This window comes from Danio aesculapii, chromosome 7 (genome assembly GCF_903798145.1).
Source record: "Danio aesculapii chromosome 7, fDanAes4.1, whole genome shotgun sequence".
NCBI lineage: Eukaryota > Metazoa > Chordata > Actinopteri > Cypriniformes > Danionidae > Danio > Danio aesculapii.
Window position 1 is genome coordinate 31,875,331 of NC_079441.1, and position 19,921 is coordinate 31,895,251.

The following is a 19,921-nucleotide window of genomic DNA, read 5'->3' on the forward strand; positions in this document are numbered from 1 at the left end:
TTCAGTCCTACTTTAGGTCAAGATCACTTAATAAATTTTAATTTCAATAAAATGTAGTTTAATTGCAATTCACATGCAATTAAGTATCAGAAAACCACCAGAATCAGTTAACATGGTCGCACCTAAGCATATTCTTTTCAGTTCAGTTCTTTTCATTTGAAAAATTGTTAGTTTTTTTTACAATAGAAAAAGATCATTATGTCATTATGTACTCTTCTTCATTTCTGTCTCCAGTGAGAACACAATGAAAAAAGTTATTTTAAAAGAGGTTTCTAAATGTTAATGTCAACATATTTTTGGTTGATGTTTCCCTTTAATTCATCAAAATTCACCTCATTCCCATGTCCCCTGTTACACACCTTCTTCTTCTGTTTGTATTCCACAAAGACATCAGTTCATCAGCTCCTCTCCTGTCTCTTTCCTGAAGGCCTCTACTTTTTCCCCGTCGCCCCCTGACTTCAGAGGAAGTGGTTTCTGTGCAGACGGCGTGTTGCTGGAACATTGTGTCATGTACATGGGAAGCTGTAACCGAAGAAGTGCACATTAAAAGTTCCACTAGAGTAACACTTTTGTGCAGACAGATCTGTTGAACAGTCAAGCCAGAAGAACTGAGTCTGCATCGAATCTCATCATATGAGGAGTTTACTCTTGCTCTGGCAAAATGTATAATACTGCCCCCTGGTGTTATTTTTTCAGATATTACAGTTTTTCTCAAACGCTAAGAGAAGGGTGATCCTGCACAACTGGAGTGGCTGCACTTTCAGGACCGTACGTTTAGGACCGCATCTTTAGGACCCTAGTTTTTTGTGACATCGCCACCTGCCGGATTAGATCATAGACGCTCTAATAAGATGGACGACATGGATGGCAAGAATAATGTGAGTACCGATTTTCTTTTAGGTTTTATTTTAAACTGTAAAAGAAGGTGTTTATTTAGTACTGTTATTGTTTTATACTGTGCAAAGTTTATGCAAAAATGCCCGATTAGCCCGCACGATTTACCCCAGTTTCAAGGGTCTCGGACAAAAATTGTGGAAAGTTATGTTACGATATGCGACGATTTTTTTCCAGAAGAAAATCTAATAATATTGAGTGTGGAGAAGTTTACACAGGTAAAATGAGAGCTGCTAACTATTAATCAATTATTCCCACGAATTGGGAATACATTGTCTAATTGTATTAAATATTACACGTTCTCAATTCGTGGCCATGGTTTAATGAAACTGTAGATTTAATGGCGTGTTGACTTAACGGCTAATCATTTTAAAAGTACGTTGATGTGTGAGATGTTTCAGATTTACCTATATTTTTCTGTAAAAGTGTGAAAACGTCTTCTACTCATTGTTTTATCACATTAGCCAAGTATAAATCAGGCCTTGACCATATAGTCTTATTATCATGTATTATGTCTACACATTAATATCTATGTTTATTGTGTAGGCATGTTAATGTCTATCTACCTGGCCAATATGAAGTGATGGCCAATATAATTGAAAACAAACTATAGGAATATTTTTCGCTGAGGTTATCTTCAAACTGTTGGGTAACACTTTATAAAAACTGCATACTATAAATTATTAAGCATTAACAAATGGTTAACTTACTACTTTATTATTTGATTAGCATTAAATCTACATTAATAGACATAGTTAAGCAGTTTATAAATACAGTTACAAATGCTAGCTGTATTCTTGAATTAATAGCACCTCTATGATGTGCTTGCTTGTTTTTTTGTATTTGTTAATTGTTTCATTTCATTATTTTTGTTTCATTACAAAATTAAGTATTATTTAAGCAAATGAATGACAGTGATTAAAACAAAACAATAAAAATAAAACTTTACAAAATCAAATAAAAAACAAATCTTTGCAATCTAAAGATAAAATTACTGTACAGTTTAAACCACAGCATAACATTAAAAATGTTTTATCATATTGCGAAATAGTGATATTTTGATGTTTTATCAAATTAAATTTTTAAAATGTAATGTTATTCTTACTTAAAAATAGCAAAGATTTTTTTTTCATTTGATACTGAGCCTTGTCATTTATAAGAGATCTACAAATCATAAATATTCCACACTTTAGATTAGGTCACAAAACTAAGAAGTTGAGCTAATACCAGATTTATTAATTTACAGAGTAACTATTACTCTATGCCTGAAAAATAAGATGTATACATGTTCATTAATCACTAAAGCACCAATTACTCTTAAATAACTGGTATGTAAATAATGCAATACTTCATTATTGAAAAAAGAATCGCATTATAAATAAAGAATACAGCATCTGCAGCTGTATTTAAGCTACTTACTAATGTCTGTTATTGTAGATTTAATGCTTAGCAAGTGATGAACTAACTATTTGTTAATTCTTAAGAAATTATTCATAGTATGCAGCTATTTAATTACCAAATACACTAACTATTAGGCTCTCTCTTTTTCAATATGCATATAACGATCCAACAAGGGAGATCCCTGCCTGAATTGAAGAGATGCTGTATGATACAGTACACATGCTGTATGATACAGTACACAGGCTGTACTGATATATTTTGACTGTATTCCTATAGGCTATACTGATATATTTTGACTACGTTCCTATAGGCTGTACTGGTGTATTTTGCCTGTGTTCTTATAGGCTGTACTGGTATATTTTGCCTACGTTCCTATAGACTGTACTGATATTCTCAGCCTGCATTCTTATCCTTTTCTTTTCTTTTTTTTGTAGAAATCTTGCACAACAAATTGATCCTGGAAACTGGACTGAGAAGACTGGGCATGATGTTGCTGTGACTAAACAAATGGCTATTTCAAACAAATATAACTACAAGAGATAGACAGTGGCTTTCATCTGTATCTTTTTTTGTTACTTTTAGGGCTTGCCACGCCAGAGCTGTGGTAATGAATGTGGGGTTTTTATGCTTATGGTGAGGTCTAAGGTTTTTAACTAAGTATAAACAAGCCTTTGTCAACACTGTGAATAAAAGCTTTTCCATCTTTTCTATTGCAGTATACCCTTTGCTCTGTGACCGGTGTGGCAATTGAATTCCAGGAGGTAAGTTTGTTTAAAGCAGCGATGTCCAAACGGTCCTGGAGGTCCGGTGTCCTGCAGATTTTAGCTCCAACTTGCCTCAACACACCTGTAAAGATGTTTCTAGAAAGCCTAGCAAGAGCTTGATTAGCTAGCCCAGGCGTGTTTGATTGTGGTTGGAACTAAAATTTGCATGACACTGGCCCTCCAGGACTAAGTTTGGACACCCCTGATTTAGAGAAAATGTTAGAAAAAAATTCTCACTTTAAATGTTTGTTTGTATACTCTTTATCTTGAAGAAAATGGACACATCATGAATTATAAGACTTCAAAATAGAAGGGTATGGCACCTCTGTAACACTTTTGAAAAATTTCATGTGCTGTTTTCCATTTTATATATATATATATATATATATTGGATGTTATCATATGTGTTTGCTGGATAATGTATAATAAAGTATAATGACTGTCATCGTCATCTTAAGATAAATAGGAAATATTTGCAATAGTTGTTTCATGCTATATGCAGCTGTAAGGTAATGTAGTGTAGGGAAAAGCTATGCAGTATTTTAGATTAATCTTGTTATTTTTAATCAGCGGTTTGCCTTCTGGACCGATGAGGCCAGAAACTTGCTCCAAGGAAAACTTCAGCCAGTGTACAGGGTGCCAAAAAAGTGTGCCATCTCTGAGGAAATCCCACTTCACATTCAGGCTGTTCCACAACAGAGGAAAAAAGAATTGTCGACTTTATTGTAAAGTTAAAGGGGTCTGAGGAGCATTTGACGGTACTTCACCGATCTTCACATTTATCCATCTTTGTCTTTAGTGTAATACGTTTCTCTAAATAATTGTTTTTATACCATTGTTTGCCCATAGGGTGTACTTAACGGGAAGCCCTCTAAGTGGTTGCGTAAGCAAGCATCTTTCCAGGTGCCTGTCTACATAGACAGTGAGGAAGAGCAAGATATCCCTTTGCTTATCTTAAAGACGTACTGCACAGGACACCAACAAAACTGAGGTTTACAGATGAAGTGCAGCTTATCTGTGATGTCCTTTTTCCAGAGGTATGCCAGACCAAATAATGCACTTACAAAATCTACTGTATATAAATTGCATGCTGGGTATTACTCATTTATTGACCCATGTATTCATGTATAATTTGCTGTTCAGTGGTGGTATATTAGTTTGTTTAAATGAATCATTTTTTCATAGGCCATCATACATGCTCTGGGGGTCTTGAGGGGTTTGTCTTTAGATGATGCTGAGCAGGTCTACCTTTCTGGCACAAAATATAATTACAGGTCAGAATATGATTTATTTTGACACAATGCTCAGAGAAACTTTTTGTTACTGATATTTACATTAACCCATCAGTGCTTGTTCTCTATTTCAGTGAAGTAGAATAATTTAGTCGAAAAATTGACAAAAAATCTAGGAAAGAAGGGAGACCATTCAAGAGGTGGGTATTGCTCTTATATACCTAAAAATTTGCAGCTGGCAGTTGGGTGTCCTTTTTGGTTCTCCTAACAGTGCATAAGTTTAAACCAGAAATATATATTACAGTTAAACATGGTAAAATATATTTTTTATTACTTATAATAAATATTAATTTAAATTTAATTGCATAACAAATGGTTCAACTTTTTATTTGTTTATTTATATATATATATATATATATATATATATATATATATATATATATATATATATATATATATATATATATAGATAGATAGATAGATAGATAGATAGATAGATAGATAGATAGATTCTCTCTCCCTCTCTCATTCACAGGAGCTAAAGGAATGCTGCTTTTTGTGCTATTGTGGCTGTTGTGTGTGGATGTTTAAATAAATGTACATTCTTGAATAAATCCTCTGTCATGTCTCTCTACATCCTTTACAAACTGGTTTTAAATTAGTTACTGCATATGCTGATTACATTTGATTTCAATGTATTTGTCCTGATACTGAGCTAATTAGTTTAATCCAAGGGGATTCATCCATATACAGTATTTTTCAAGAAATGCAAGTCTTTTAAGGCACTCATTTTTTTCATTTGTGTAAAGTTAAGAAACATTTTTAATTTCTTTTTTTATCTGTGAATTCATTTGTTTTAATTTAAAATTGTTACTCACAACAGGTGTTTCACACTTTAACTTCTGGTACGTTTTACATCAAAAAGCACAATTTGAAAAAAAAAAAAGCTCCTAAAAGTCTCCGCTATATCATCCAATCAGGTAGGTGGCGCTGGGAATCCAGTCCTATGGTCCTAGAAATGCAGTTCACCGTGCCATCCAATCCAGTAGGTGGCGCTGGCGAAAAGAAATGCGGTCCTAGTAATGCAGTTTTACAATGTCATCCAATCCAATAGGTGGCGCTGCCGAAAAGAAATGCAGTTTTACAATGTCATCCAATCCAGTAGGTGGCGATGTCACAAAAAACTAGGGTCCTAAAGATGCGGTCCTAAACGTACGGTCCTGAAAGTGCAGCCACTCCAGTTGTGCAGGATCATACTATTGAACGCTAAAACACAAAAGCCAATCCTCTAAACCAGGGCTGCTCTACCTTCCAACAGCGTTTAGCTCCGACTGATCAAACACAGCTGAACCAATTAATTAGGACCTGAGCAGCACTTGCTAATTGCAGGCAGGTGTGTTTGACATGGGTTGCAGCTGAAATCTGCAGGAAGGTAGATCGCTAGGAATAGGGTTGGACACCCCTGCTCTAAACCAAATGACCAGTTCTCTAAACACATTTACTATATCTAGCCATCATTTTCCAATAAAATAAACACATTTCACATGAATACACAATTCACAAAACGCAATCCTCCGTTCTCATAAATCTAAACACATTTTTTCTTGCTAAAACACAAGTTGCAAAAGAACTCAGCTCATATTCTCAAATGAAAGCTCGTGTGATGCAAAATGTTTGCCACAGTCACCAAAATTTAAACACAATGAACACACCTGGCTTCATTCATTACACACAACGACCCAAAATTGAAGACAGTTGTTGCTAATGCTGTGACCACATGTATAAAAGCACGTTCAGAGTGCACAGTTTTCTGAAGATTACAAACAAACACAATGGATGAAGGCAGAGTCATGGGGAGAGGAATTCGAGTCAGAGGGAGAGAGCAGGCCATGGAAGAAGAGGAGAAGGCCAACGAGCAGGAGGAGTTCAAATCAGAGGAGGAAAAGGAGCAGGTCAACAAGGATGAGGAGGAGGCCATCAAGGGAGAGGAGAAGGTCCAGGAGGGAGAGGAGAAGGTCCAGGACGGAGAGCACCATCATTACGGACGAGATGCGAGCATGACCATGTCATTGTCCATGGCATGACAATGGCTAAAGCAGGACTAAGAGTCCATGCAAACCTGAGTAGATTCCTGTGGCCTGTGAAAGTTGTCTATTGGTTTATCAGAGGCAAAATCATTGCTGATAATGTCACCTTTGAAAAAGCATTGATGTCAGCTTGGCCACAATAGACCAAGTTCTCTGGCGCCAAAAGATGTGGATGAAACGGGTGTATGGTTCCCTTTGAGTGCAACTCTGCATGACACAAAGACCTACGTTACGAGTATGTGCAAGTATACATCCATGTTCACAGTAGTTAGTGGACATGCTGTGTGGCCTACATTACTTCTGGACAATACTGTGCTACCTGATTGAATACCTGTGCAATTTCACAGAGGATATTACAATTGGACGCGATGGCCAGACCTCATGAGTACCTCTTCCTGGATGAGGTTGGCTTTAACCTGCAGAAAGAAGGCAAAGAGGTGGTAACATCATTGGCCAAAGAGCCATCATTGAGCTTCATGGCCAACAGGGGGATAATATTACTCTTTGTGCGGCCATGGACTCAGAGGGGCTTGTCCACCGGCATGCTGTTCTTGGGTCTTAAAACACCCAATGTCTCCGCACTTTCCTAGAGGAGCTAAGAGACATCCTCCTGGACTGCAAACAACACCATCCTGGGCCCGCACATTACACTTGTAAGTTAAATAGAAGTGTCTGCCAATTGTAAATGTAAAATAGTTTCTGAAGGATCTAGGGAGGCTGATCACTGGAGTAATGAATGCTTTACTATCATTTAATTTACATTTTAACATCCATACAAATAGAAAACCGTTATTGTAACATTTCGAAATATTTCTCTTGTTTGCTGTATTTATCACAATATAATACAGCTGTTGTGAGGAGAGACATCAATCAATCAATATGACTACTGCTGATTATCTGCTGTGAAAAACACTTTTTAAAGGGCAAGTTCAACCAAAAATAATCATTCCTATACTCCATGTTGGATATGACTTGGCGATGCGGTGATGCAGTAGGTAGTGCTGTCACCTCCCGAAAAAAGGTCACTGGTTGGAGCCTTAGCTGGGTCAGTTGGTATTTCTGTGTGGAGTTTGCATATTCTCGCAGTGTTCGTGTGGGTTTCCTGCCAGGTGCTTCGAATTCTCCCACAAGTCCAAAGACATGCGGTACAGGTGAATTGGGTAAGCTAAAATTGTCCATCGTGTATGTGTGTGAATGAGAGTGTATGGGTGTTTGTCGGTTATGTGTTGCAGCTGGAAGGGCATCCGCTGCGTAAAACTTATGCTGGATAAGTTGGCGGTTCATTCTACTGTGGCGACCCCAAATTAATTTGATTGTTTCCACAGAAATAGATAAGAAATAATTCAGGAAATAACAAGAGACTTTTAATGTCTGGGTGAACTATTCATCAACTACTCAAACTATTGTTCAATGTCTGTAAAGAGTAATGTAATATTGCTGTGGCCCACAAGAGGGCAGTAGAACATAAAAATTACCCTCAACCATGCTTTCTCAGTCCTGGAGCTCTAGCAAAAATCAAATCACACTAAAATGTTTGTTTTTCTACTTCTTTCAAATTTCACTAGAATAAAGAAGTTTGATAAAATTGATGCATTTGATAAGGTGTTATATTCTCTCTCACTCTTGGCTTTAATAGTACTAAATATCCCCAAATACTACTGAGCATTATTATTACTGAAACACAACAGTGGACTTTAGTTTTTGAGCTTTCAGTCTTTTGCTCATTTTCTGAATTTTGATTACAGCAAACAAGTTACAATCTTAAAAATAAAGCTGACCAGAAAAACAAAAAGAGGATTTTCATAGAGTTTGAGTTAAATAAAGAATAATTCAATCATTCATTTTCCTTCTGCTTAGTCCCTTTATTAATCTGGGGTCGCCACAGCGGAATGAACCGCCAAATTATCCAGCATATGTTTTACATAGCAGAGGCCAGCTGCAACCCAGTACTGGGAAACATTCATATACCCTGGATGTTTCATACACATCCATCACACACATACACTACGGCCAATTTAGTTTATTCAATTCATCTATAGCGCATGTCTTTGGACTTGTGAGGGAAACCGGAGCACCTGGAGGAAACGCGATCTTAGGGAGAACATGCAAACTCCACACAGAAATGGAGACTGACCCAGATGGGACATGAACCAGCGACCTTCTTGCTGTGAGGCGACAGTGCTAACCACTGTGCCACCATTTCATCCCCAAAAGAATAATTTTCTTAGTTAATTTAAAAGCATTTTTTTTATATTGTGAAAAAACTTTTAAATGAAATAACTTTTTCCACAACAAAGAACAACTCATGGAATGAAAAGATTCCATCGATGACAAACGTTCAATGCAAGACGGTACCAAGGGTTTATAGTGGTAAATAAAAAAATACTACAATGGGAGCAAGAGTTTGATTATATGATATAAACAGAAAGTGGGGGTGACGTGGTGGCGCAGTGGGTAATGTTGTCGCCTTACAGCAAGAAGGTCGTTGGTTCGAGCCTCAGCTTGGTCAGTCAGAATTTCTGTGTGGAGTTTGCATGGTCTCCCCGCGTTGGCGTGGGTTTCCTCCGGGTGCTCTGGTTTCCCCCACAAGTCCAAAGATTGTATAGGTAAATTGGGTAAGCTAAATTGTGTGTGTGTGTGAATGTTTTCCAGTGATGGGTTGCAGCTGGAAGGGCATCCGCTGCATAAAACATGTGTTGGATAAGTTGGCGGTTCATTCCGCGGTGGCGACCCCAGATTAATAGAGGGACTAGCCCAAAAAGAAAATGAATGAATGAATGAAACAGTAAGTAAGTGTATGATGTAAACAGACTGACGTTCAGATAATAATCTTTATAAGCAATTAATAGTTTGTCAGAAATCCAATTTCCATATAGAGCTTTTGAAGCCCATGTTTGGCTGAAGGAAAAAAGATTTTGTGGAATGAAAAGGTTCCAGGGATGTTAAAGGCTCTTTGTGGAACCAACAATTCCAATAAAGAACACTTAAGAGTGTACACACAGTAAAAAAAAAATCATACTGCTGTAAATTGTTTTGCTGTAAATTTTTCTAACTTACATTAGTAAAACTGACTAAAATAGTCAAGTTAAAATTACATACAAACATTTGTTGCCATGACTTTTTTGTCAGCGCAGAAAATACCCTTTTAGTAGTACACTTTTAGGAGTGAACAGCAGTGAATGGTTTGAGTTTGGTCATATGTTGTAAACAGAAAGTGAGAGTATGACGTATAAACAGAGTGATGCTGTGGACATTCAGTAAGCTTCATTAGCACTTGCAGTAATCAGATTGACAGACTGAGAGAGAGAGAGAGAGAGAGAGAGAGAGCAGTAGTAGCAGCAGCGTGCAGAGCTTACTTCACTGCAGTATCCAGACTATACAGGACCACGGCTGCTGCGCCACTGATAGGCTCAGATACTTAAAGAGAGACAGCGACCAGACCCTCCCTCTCTCTCTCTCTCTCTGTTTCACAAGCTCACTCTGCTGTCGTAGAAGCTTCAGGCTGCACACGCTCAGTGGCTCCTTCTCTCTGTGTGTCTGTCCTGCTGTTTCTGTCAGCATTTCAGGATCAGAGACTGACTCTTCTGCACTGTTCTCTGCATGACTGTCACAAAGGTAAGCGTGTGCTGAAGCGCGTGAGGCTGGGAGGGGCTGCTGGGTTCGGGCTGCACTGCAGTGGGATGTTCTGCTGAATCTGTGACTGTAATGTGTGCTGCAGTGCCGGACAGGTGGAGTGTGTGTCTGTGTGTGTGTGTGCATGTGTCTTAGTGTCCAAGCAGGGGCATCTTACTATATAAGTGCATGATACAAACTTCTATGTGTATTTGTTTGATTGGATGTCTGTGTGTGTTAAATATGCGAGTGGCTGTCCCGCAGTAGGGCAGTGGGTCTTGGCTGGGTGAGACATGTTTGTGTGTGTGAGTGTGTGAGTGTCTGTGTGTGTTTAGCTTTAGCAGACTGATTACCAAGTGGAGCTCTTAATCCAGTGCTGTCCTGCATAAAGCCTGAGCTGTACTTTTTTTGCTGAGGAGAGACTGTGCATGTCACAAACTTATATGCTTGACAGATTATAAGGAGGAAAGAGAAAGGGAAGAAGACGAGAAGAGGGAGGCCAGAGATATGGGGTGAATTTAAGTCAAGTGGGCCACTTTATGGCATTGAAATCACAATGAGGGTCAAAAAGTAGCTCAAATTAGCTGGAAGTACTGTATGAATGTGGATCAGGCTGAAGTAATTTTGTCTTTATTGAGGTTGTTTACATGTTTGTCAACATGTTTGTTTAGGGTTGATTTGTGCTCTGTCTCTGATTAAATCTTGTCATGAGCTGCTGGTTACATGAATTTAATTCATTAAGAGTTGCGGAAAAACCTTTTTGACTTTATGAAAGCATTGTTTAAGCAGTACACAAACAAAAGATTGTTGTCAAAGTCTGAAAAAGCTGGAATCATAGCCAGGCCTAACTCAAATGTTGCACAGAGTAAATATTATTTATTTTATTTATCATTATTTCTCTATATACATTCACTAGATAGTTCATAAATCATTCTAATATGCTGATCAAGTGTAACATAATATGCTACTTAATACTTTTGTGGAATAATATTTCAACAAAAATGTTATTAAAAAGACAAATTAGTCAGAAAATCTGATTTACTCTAGCAATACCTATTTCTTAAATTGTGTGTTGTGTGAAAAATTAAATAAAAGGCTTTTTTTGGCTATTGATAGCTTTAAGATGCCACTTGTGTAGAACATTCATGCATTGTTTAGGTGTGATTTGCTCCCAGACTATAACATAGTCTAAAAATCTTGACTGCTCTGTGGATCTCTTCAATAAACTCTGAAATGTTCGTATTTTCTTTTGGTCTAAGTTCAGGTGATTGTCTGGGCCATTCTAGCAGCTTTGTTTTCTTTTCTGAAACTAGTTGAGAGTTCCCTTGGCTATGTTTGGAATCATTCTCTTGCTGAAATGTCCACCCTGGTTTCATCTTCAGCATTCTGGTACTGCAAATGTTGCGATTGAACCAGACAGTATCCATGTACACTGACAAGAGGCAGAGATGCTTCCTAAATACTGAGATTTCAGCTGCTGTCTTGGCTTTCCATGCTTTTTTACACCTTCCTTCCTTCATGTGTTCAGTACTATTTTCCTGTGTCATCTCATTTTATTACACATAACTTCATTTCTAAATTCTTTATATGTATGAATTAGTTTGGTTTTTACAGAAATCCAGTGAAAAATCCTAATCAAATGCACCTTTAAATATGTTTACTAAGAAAAATCACACGTTCATTACTATTTTACCCACTGTTTATAAATGTATCATGTTCCAATTATATTATCGTCATTATTATTTAGATATTTAGATTGTTAGAAATTTAATCTGGTCATTTAGGTTATGATTATCTTACTTAAATCAGTGACATAAACATTTAGTAATCCAGTGTTCACGCAGAGATATGTGTTGCAGTTATTCCCATCTGAATAACCCGCATGATGCAGATGCTGACTGTGTAAGAAGTAGTGTCTGTGTATGTGTGTTTTGCTCTGAAGGTTGAGATGTTGAGTGGAGGGTGGAGTGATGGATACCGTGTTACACTAAATGACCTTGAAGAGTGTGTGTGTGTGTGTGTGTGTGTGTGTGTGTGTGTGTGTGTGTGTGTGTGTGTGTGTGTGTGTGTGCGCGTGTGTGTGTGTGTGTGTGTGCGTGTGTGTGTGTGTGTGTGTGTGTGTGTGTGTGCGCTGAGTGAGCAGAACAGCACTCAGTGTCAGACAGTGAGAGACAGAGAGTGTGAGAGCACATACAGACTAGCATTGGACCACACAGCTGTGCAGCAGGATTTCCTCTCAGACTCTCGGGACTGAAACGGTCACACACCCAGACTGTCATGAACAGGACAGGACACATCTCTCACTGCAGGGCTATAAAACAGCTGGCTGTACGTCACTTCCTGTCACACATAAGCGCAATGCGTTAGATAATAAATCACTGCAGATGCCAATATCTGATAAGTAAGGAACTATAGCCAAACAATTACTAATATTCAAATAAATTAAATAAAAACATTGAAGATTATGCATTTTATTAAATGGATGAAAAATCGTGTACTGGAAAATCTCTCAAGCTTTGCTTTTTAATAAAAAAAAAATTCTTATCTGGGCTACACAATATCAGAAAATACTAACATTACAATATTTAGCTTTTCTGTGATTTATATGACTACAAGTTGTCCAAATGACCGAAACAGCTCTATTTGGAAGGAATTCCTTATTTTACAATGATTGAGATGATTTTGTAGAGGAGCTTATTTTCATAAATAAAATACAGATAAATACAGTAGAACAAAGATGAAAAGGGAAAAAATACTGTTTTGTGTTTTGGGGAGTCTAACAGTGTTTGTATTTATAATAACAAATGTATAATAATAACACTGTCTTGACTAAAATTAAATGTAATTAACATTTGTTAAAGTTACAAAAAGTTAAATTTCTTATACCTGAATGCTTTAAACTTGCTTGGGATGTTTACACAGCAACAGAAATTAAAACATGATAAACAATGAAACAAATAAGTAAAGCAAATGATAAACACCGCATTATAATTACACTTTACAATCAGTCCACAAATCACATGCACTGTAAAAAATTCTGGGTTCCACACAATCCGTTTACACTGCCACAAATTAGTGTAATAAAGTTAACTTAACAATTTTTTTTACAAATTTAAATGGATTAAACATAATTACAATTCATTTGTCCCCCCAAAAATAAGAATTGTGTTGTTTCAACTCATTTTAAATAATTTGAACAAATATATATGAAACAATACTCTGTGTAGAGCTACTTATTAGCACACGAGTGACTAATCAGACAGAATATTTCATGTTATATTTATTTAGATTTCTCAAAACTTGTGTATTTTACAGATTTGCACAAAAGTGCAGTCCTGCACTGAGATCATCAAAAGTCAGGATTATCATTGACTAATACAAGCAGTGTAAAAGTTAGTTTTTACCAAGCAGGCTGTATACAATAATTTTATGTATTAAAGGTATAATTTGTATAAACTGCTCTGTGCTGTTCACTATTTACCTGAATGAGCACATTGTGGTCTGTAATGATGGTTTAATGGTATCACTTTAATATAACTACACTATGAATCCTTTATTGAGCATTAGCAAATAGTTAAAAATTGATTATTCGTTAAGCATTAACTCTATATTATTACATGTTAGTAAGCAGTTTATAAATGCAGCTATGCTGTTGTCTTATAAGCTTTTATAATGTGCTTGATGGGATTTTCATACTTTGTTGATTCATTTTTCATTACCAAATTATAAGTTGCATTATTCATAACTACAACTACTTATATAAGAATAGCTGGTGTTTTTAAGATCATTCAGGATGCATAAGTAAATAATTAATTAACTATTCACATTAACATGTATATATCTTATGATCCACGCATATAGTTACTTTGTATGTTAATAAATGCTTTATTAAGTCAATTTCATTCAGTTTTGTGACCTAATCTAGTGAGGGCTATTCATGTCACAATCACCAGAAATTTGATCCAGGCAAATCGCTGGTAAACACGCATATCGCTAACGGACTACTAATTCGCCATTACATGGACTACAAGTTACAGTCGTGCACCGCTCACACGCACTGTTCCAGATTCCACTGATTGCACACACTCACAGCTGGAGGATCATTATGGACTGATTACAAGAACTTGACTATATACACAGCACACACGCACACTTCATTGCTGAGCTTTGTTTATCTGTTTGTGAACTATACGATGCATTTCCTTTGCCTTCTCTTGCCATGTTTGATCCTCGCTTTGTTTTAGTGTTTATTCCTGTCTGCTGCCTGCCTTCTGACCACTCACCTGTTATTTGATTACGACTCTGGATTCTCTGTATGTACCTGATTGCCCCTGTGTTGACCATTGCTTGCCTGGCCTTTCCTGTTAACAAAACCTGTATTTAGATCTGCACTCCGTTGTCAGCATCCCACCTCACATTACAATTTATGCTTTGTAAATCACTTATAAATGAGAATTTCTAAGAAATTCTGAGAAAGAAAGAAAGAAAGAAAGAAAGAAAGAAAGAAAGAAATTGGTGACAACAAAGTAAACCAGTCTGATCCAAAAATAGTTCAGTAAATAATAATCAGAAAGCAAAAACTGCATTAAAATAGTCAACCATTTGCAAGTCACTCCCTCTTCTTCTTAGAATAACCTGAAGGTATGAAATCTGCAAAGAACAAATGAATCGATTTCATATGTAAATGCAAAGAAAGAGCAAGGACTTTCCAGATGGAAAGCTAGTGGAAAAGTTAAAGATCATAGTGTCTCTAAGGGTGTAAGGTCAACAGATGTGCCCTTATGACTCTGTTTTAACATTTCGTTCAGCCTGGGACAGAATTCAATCTGACAGAAATGCCAGCAGCCATCCGAATTACCAGTAAATAGAATGGACCCATCATATATATTTACTCCATATTCAATACACAGAGCCAGGCAAACAGCATTGTGCTTTGTGCTCACAGAGTGTTTAATGTGAGATTGTGTGAAGGGCCATCCACATCGTTGGAGTATGTGGGCTGGTTTGCATGTATAGATGTCAGCAGGTCGAGAGGATGGTAGGAAGCATACAGGTGTGTTTAAAAAGCAAGAGAGAACTTTTGCACATGTAAAAAAGAAAATTGCACATGTAAAATGTGCAGAAATACACCGGACAGGAGTGTTTTAGTGACTAATCGGACTTGCGTGGGCAGGACTATAAAGTCACAGGTGTAGACACATTATCATAACTGTTCTCCATATGCACAGCTTAGCTCTTGCAGAGAGTGGGTGTAGATTTGTTCACAGAAAAATTAATGTATGTAGGCCAAATGCTACACAAGTGTATGTTGGTGTCTTGCATGATGAATTACAAAAAAAAGCAACAACCCATTGTAAAATTTTGTTTATGAAAATGAATAACTTCAAAATGCTGGTGCTGATTGCTTGAGACATGTTTTCGGTATGTTCCACACCAACAGTAAGTATTCATTATTAATCAGCATTTTTACCCTAGAGCATCTTAATACCATAGCACAAAGCTTAACATAAATGATTAGCAAGTAGTTATATTTCTGAAATAATATTTTAAAATAGTGAGAAATGAATATGTTATTAAACAGAAAGAAATGTCAGGCATAAAGGGCCAAGTCCATGTTTTCCATGTGAAAACAGGCTATTTTTTATTTTACTGGTCGTTGACTTGCTTGTATTGAACTATTTTACTTTCTACCATTCTATTTACTATTTACTTTCTATTCTATTTTATACTAATGATACAACTATACAGGACTATATAATGATTCAACTATACAGGATGATGTGTTTTTTATACTGGAGCATTCACTCTATGATCTCCTCTGTATTGGATTGTTTTATGATAAAAACATGTTGAAATTGTGCAAAATAGATGTATTTTAATCATAGAACTAACATATTTTACATTTTGGTATTTATGATAGAGTCATTGCACAGACTAGTTTTGAGCTATTTTCATTTGGCCATTGTAGTAGTTTTGTTCCTTAGACCTGGCAACCCTAAGTACGTGCTTGAATTGGAGTTTGGTTTTCGTTCTGTCCTCAGAGGGAATCTTATAATCCGGACTGAAGTTGCTGGCTATTATGCCTTAATGCAGGCCGTGTGCACACACGCTGAGAAGAGTCACATTTGATCCAAGTCTTAACAGCTAGCTTAGCAACCCATACCTCCCGCTGTCCAATGTGCTTATACAGAAAAACTCCAATAATGAACAAACAACTCAAAAAGATCCTGCATTTTCCTTCAACTTTTTTTTGAAGCCTTGAGAAAGTGCAAGACAGTGTGTTCATTGATCCAGATATGAGAGTGCCTCTGCCCATATTATGTGCTGAGAACAAACTGCTCAAACTCCACAGAGACTGAAAGTTTCACTGGGACTTTCTGTAGAAAAGGAAAGGAGATCATGTCATTTATAAATATCCTGCTCAACTCCTGCAGAGCTGTAGTGAACCTGAGGTAAAGACTCTGGGAAGAGGATGTGCTTCCTCTTGTTCCGGGCTGCTGAGTGAATGCAGAGGGAAATACTAGAGATAAACAGCAGCTGTGGGGCATCAGTGTGTGATGTTCACACTATCTTGTAATTTCCATTGTCTGTCTTTGCTCTCTTTCCAGTCTTACACTAAGGCTTTGATTTAAAAAAATGGAAAAATACATTACCTGACAAAAGTCTTGTTGCCTATCCAAGTTTTAGAAACAATAAATAATAACTTGACTTCTAGTTCATCAATTGGTATCAGTAGTGGCTTGTATGAAAGACAAAGGCAGCTATATTATGCTTATTTTATCAAAATAAAATATGATCATGCCTTGATTTTTAATTATTTAATTAGGACAGTACGGTCTGACTTTGCTTTGAGTCCTGTCACTTAACAGAAATAATGAACAGTACAGAATATAAAGTCATCTTTCAGTGAAAAAAGAAGTAATATTGTCTATGACTCCCATGAGCTTGGAGGACTTCATCCATACATCTCTGCAATGACTCAAATAACTTAATTAATAAAGTCATCTGGGATGGCAAAAAAAGCATTCTTGAGTCCCAGAGTCCATCAAGATTCTTTGCATTCATCTTCATTTGCCCCCCCTTTATCTTACCCCAGACATGCTCAATAATGTTCATTGCTGGTGACTGGGCTGGCCAATCCTGGAAAACCTTGACCTTCTTTGCTTTCAGGAACTTTAATGTGAAGATTGAAGTATGAGAAGGAGCGCTATCCTGCTGAAGAATTTGCCCTCTCCTGTGGTTTGTAATGTAATGGGCAGCACAAATGTCTTGATACCTCAGGCTGTTGATGTTGCCATCCACTCTGCAGATCTCTCGCACGCCCCCATACTGAATTTTACCCCAAATCATGATTTTTCCTTCGCCAAACTTGACTGATTTCTGTGAGAATCATGGGTCAATGTGGGTTCCAAGAGGTCTTCTGCAATATTTGGGATGATTGGGATGCAGTTCAACAGAAATATCTACCTTCTGCCACTTTTCCAAATGATCAACTAGACGTCAAGTTATTATTTGTTGCTTCTACAACTGGGATTGATGACAAGACTTTTGTCAGGTATTGTGTTATTAAGATGCATGCCTTGAGATTTATGTTTTGTCAACTTCGACATTGTTCAGTGACATCTTTGGTAACTTAGACACAGTTGCATCTGCAGTCACAAGGAATTAGGCCTCTTTACACCTGGTATTAAATTCCATTTTCATCATTTCTATTATAAGTGGATACAGCTCAAGCATTTGAATGGATGTTATTAAGCATGTTAATATGCATTATAATAATGAAAACAGTAATGCGTGATGGTTAATCAATTGTGATCATGTGGAAACAGGACTTTATTGTACTCATATCCATGAAAACAACATGGCTCAACTCAATGTTGTGAGTTTTGGAAACAGTCTTATTATTGTAATCAAATATTTGCGTCCCAAAGAGGTCCACATTGGAACATTGGAGCAGAGTAGGAAATGCTACAGCCTACGCAAATCAAACAGTGTGGGAAGGAACTAAAGCATGACAGAATGATAAAGATGGGTCAAACGCTTCTGCTTAGAGGATTTCAACATGCTCCTCATACATGAAATAGAAGTTCATTATCTATAATGCAGTACAGCAGCATACTCTATGCATTGATCCCACTTACTAATGGCTCTTTTATATTTGCTTGTTCAGCAGAAGTGCACAGTGGTATACGCTCTCCTAAAAATGCTGGTTAATTTGTTTTCACTCATGTTGTATGAAATGCAGGCTATATTTCACAAGATGGAGTGAATGAAATTAGATTTTTGTTTCCACTATGAAGAGTGATGTAGTCATAATTCTCTTATTTATTCGTTGACAACGTTTATATTTAAATGTGTTTCCTGTCACTTATGTGTTGTAATTTCACTCCTTATCCTCTAAGTTTATCCATAAAAAGATTAGACTGTTTATTATTACTGATTTTTATGTTCATGAAGACAAACATGATCTAGATTACATACATTTGACAATAAATCTATGTACACTCAATTTATAATGCAATTTTTTGGAGCTGCCGTAATTAGTTTTGATGGATAGTTTGGAATTTTTTGTTTTTGTTTTGAGGACAGAGCGTTCTTTATAGTTGTTTTGTCAAGCTTATTCACCTTTGTTGAGCACACTAAGAAACGCACAATGTTGAGTGTTTATAAGAAAATGTCTGGTGCAAACGAAGAGGAGCGTACAACATAGGCCCATTCTGAAAACATCGCAAATTATGTAGCCAGAATTACGTATGGCTGCATTTCGTCTTTAAAACGAAGGCTACGGGGTGTTATGACACTGATCATTTTTGCACTTACCAGCTGGCCGCTGACCTCCATATGGATGGCTTTCCCGCTGTAACCAGTTAGTCCAGTTAGTTCGACATGTATGTGGGTGGACTTGACACAAAGAGAGGAGTTGACCACGACGACAGGATTTGAGTCTGCCAAAGAACGGTTCCAGAAAGCAGGTAAGACAAAAACAGAAGCTAAAACATAAAATAAACAAGTAAAAACCAGGGTGAGAATGTGGTAAAATCTGAAAACATGGTAAAAATCAGGCGAGGGCATTTCTTTTTCTGGACTGATTTTTAAATGTCAGTTTGGTTTAGAGATATGGGTGGGCAGGTCAGTCTGTGCTTTTGAAAACACTATTGGTTAGGTTTAGGGAAGGAGGAGGGTGGATCAGTCGACTAGTCAGTCAGTCAACAGTGGCCTCTGGTGGATTTATGCAAAAACAGCAGGCGTGAATGGCACTCGGAAAAAAATATATATGATGTTTGAGAAAATACATTTTTGATTTGAGAAATTTGAAAAAGCGTACAGTACACAGCGGTCTCTGGTGGAAAATAAAAACAGCAAAAAAAGTACCTCTTGGGACATATTTTGCGATCTCCAGAAATGTATATAGCGGTACGTTTTCAGAATGAGCCTGGGTTTGGAGAGTGTGTCCCATACAGATGGTTTGTCAAGCCACTAAGTATTGCACTAAGAAATGTTACCAGAAACAAAGATTGTTGATAAAAAAGTGTCTGGTGCATTTGGAGAGGTTATGTAACATTGCAAAACTTGCATAACAACAATCATTACTAAACCTGTGTGGAATTTGAGGAACTTACCACAGAACATCTCTTGAATGTTTATTTACAATAAATTGTTTTTCAGCTAGCAGTTTAGTACTCTCAGCTCTGTTTAACATAATGTCTATGGTAAAATTATAAAGAAGCATAAATATCGGGGGGGGGAAGTGGATTCCGTCTGGACCTGGTCATAAGACAAAGCACCAAGGGAACATAATGAAAATGTTTTCGATACTTCAGGCTGAAGTAAACAATACCTATAAGTTGTCTAAGGCTATTGCCGCTTAAAATGAAAAAGAGAGCAGCTTTCTTTGTGAGCAGAGAGAAAGCAAGGGGTCAGCTGAGCGCTG

The 19,921-nt window shown here is 36.9% G+C and overlaps 1 protein-coding gene and 1 long non-coding RNA gene across 3 annotated transcripts in view; both read left to right on the top strand.

Moving 5' to 3' along the window:
* The first annotated feature begins 729 nt into the window (after nt 1-729).
* Nucleotides 730-4,885, top strand: LOC130232038 (uncharacterized). 2 transcript variants are annotated; one of them, XR_008838080.1, is made up of 9 exons: nt 730-878; nt 2,730-2,928; nt 3,012-3,056; nt 3,332-3,373; nt 3,630-3,817; nt 3,909-4,096; nt 4,245-4,333; nt 4,426-4,491; nt 4,827-4,885. It is a non-coding gene; the product is annotated as an uncharacterized LOC130232038 (long non-coding RNA). The 2 variants fall into 2 exon arrangements; XR_008838079.1 differs by lacking the exon at nt 3,332-3,373.
* Nucleotides 4,886-9,821: 4,936 nt separating this feature from the next.
* Nucleotides 9,822-19,921, top strand: part of coro2ba (coronin, actin binding protein, 2Ba) — a 64,985-nt gene continuing 54,885 nt past the window's right edge. The window contains exon 1 of the mRNA XM_056461646.1: nt 9,822-9,993. Coding sequence (XP_056317621.1) covers nt 9,979-9,993 — 15 coding nt within the window. The 5' untranslated portion in view covers nt 9,822-9,978. The remainder of the gene's footprint in view (nt 9,994-19,921) is intronic.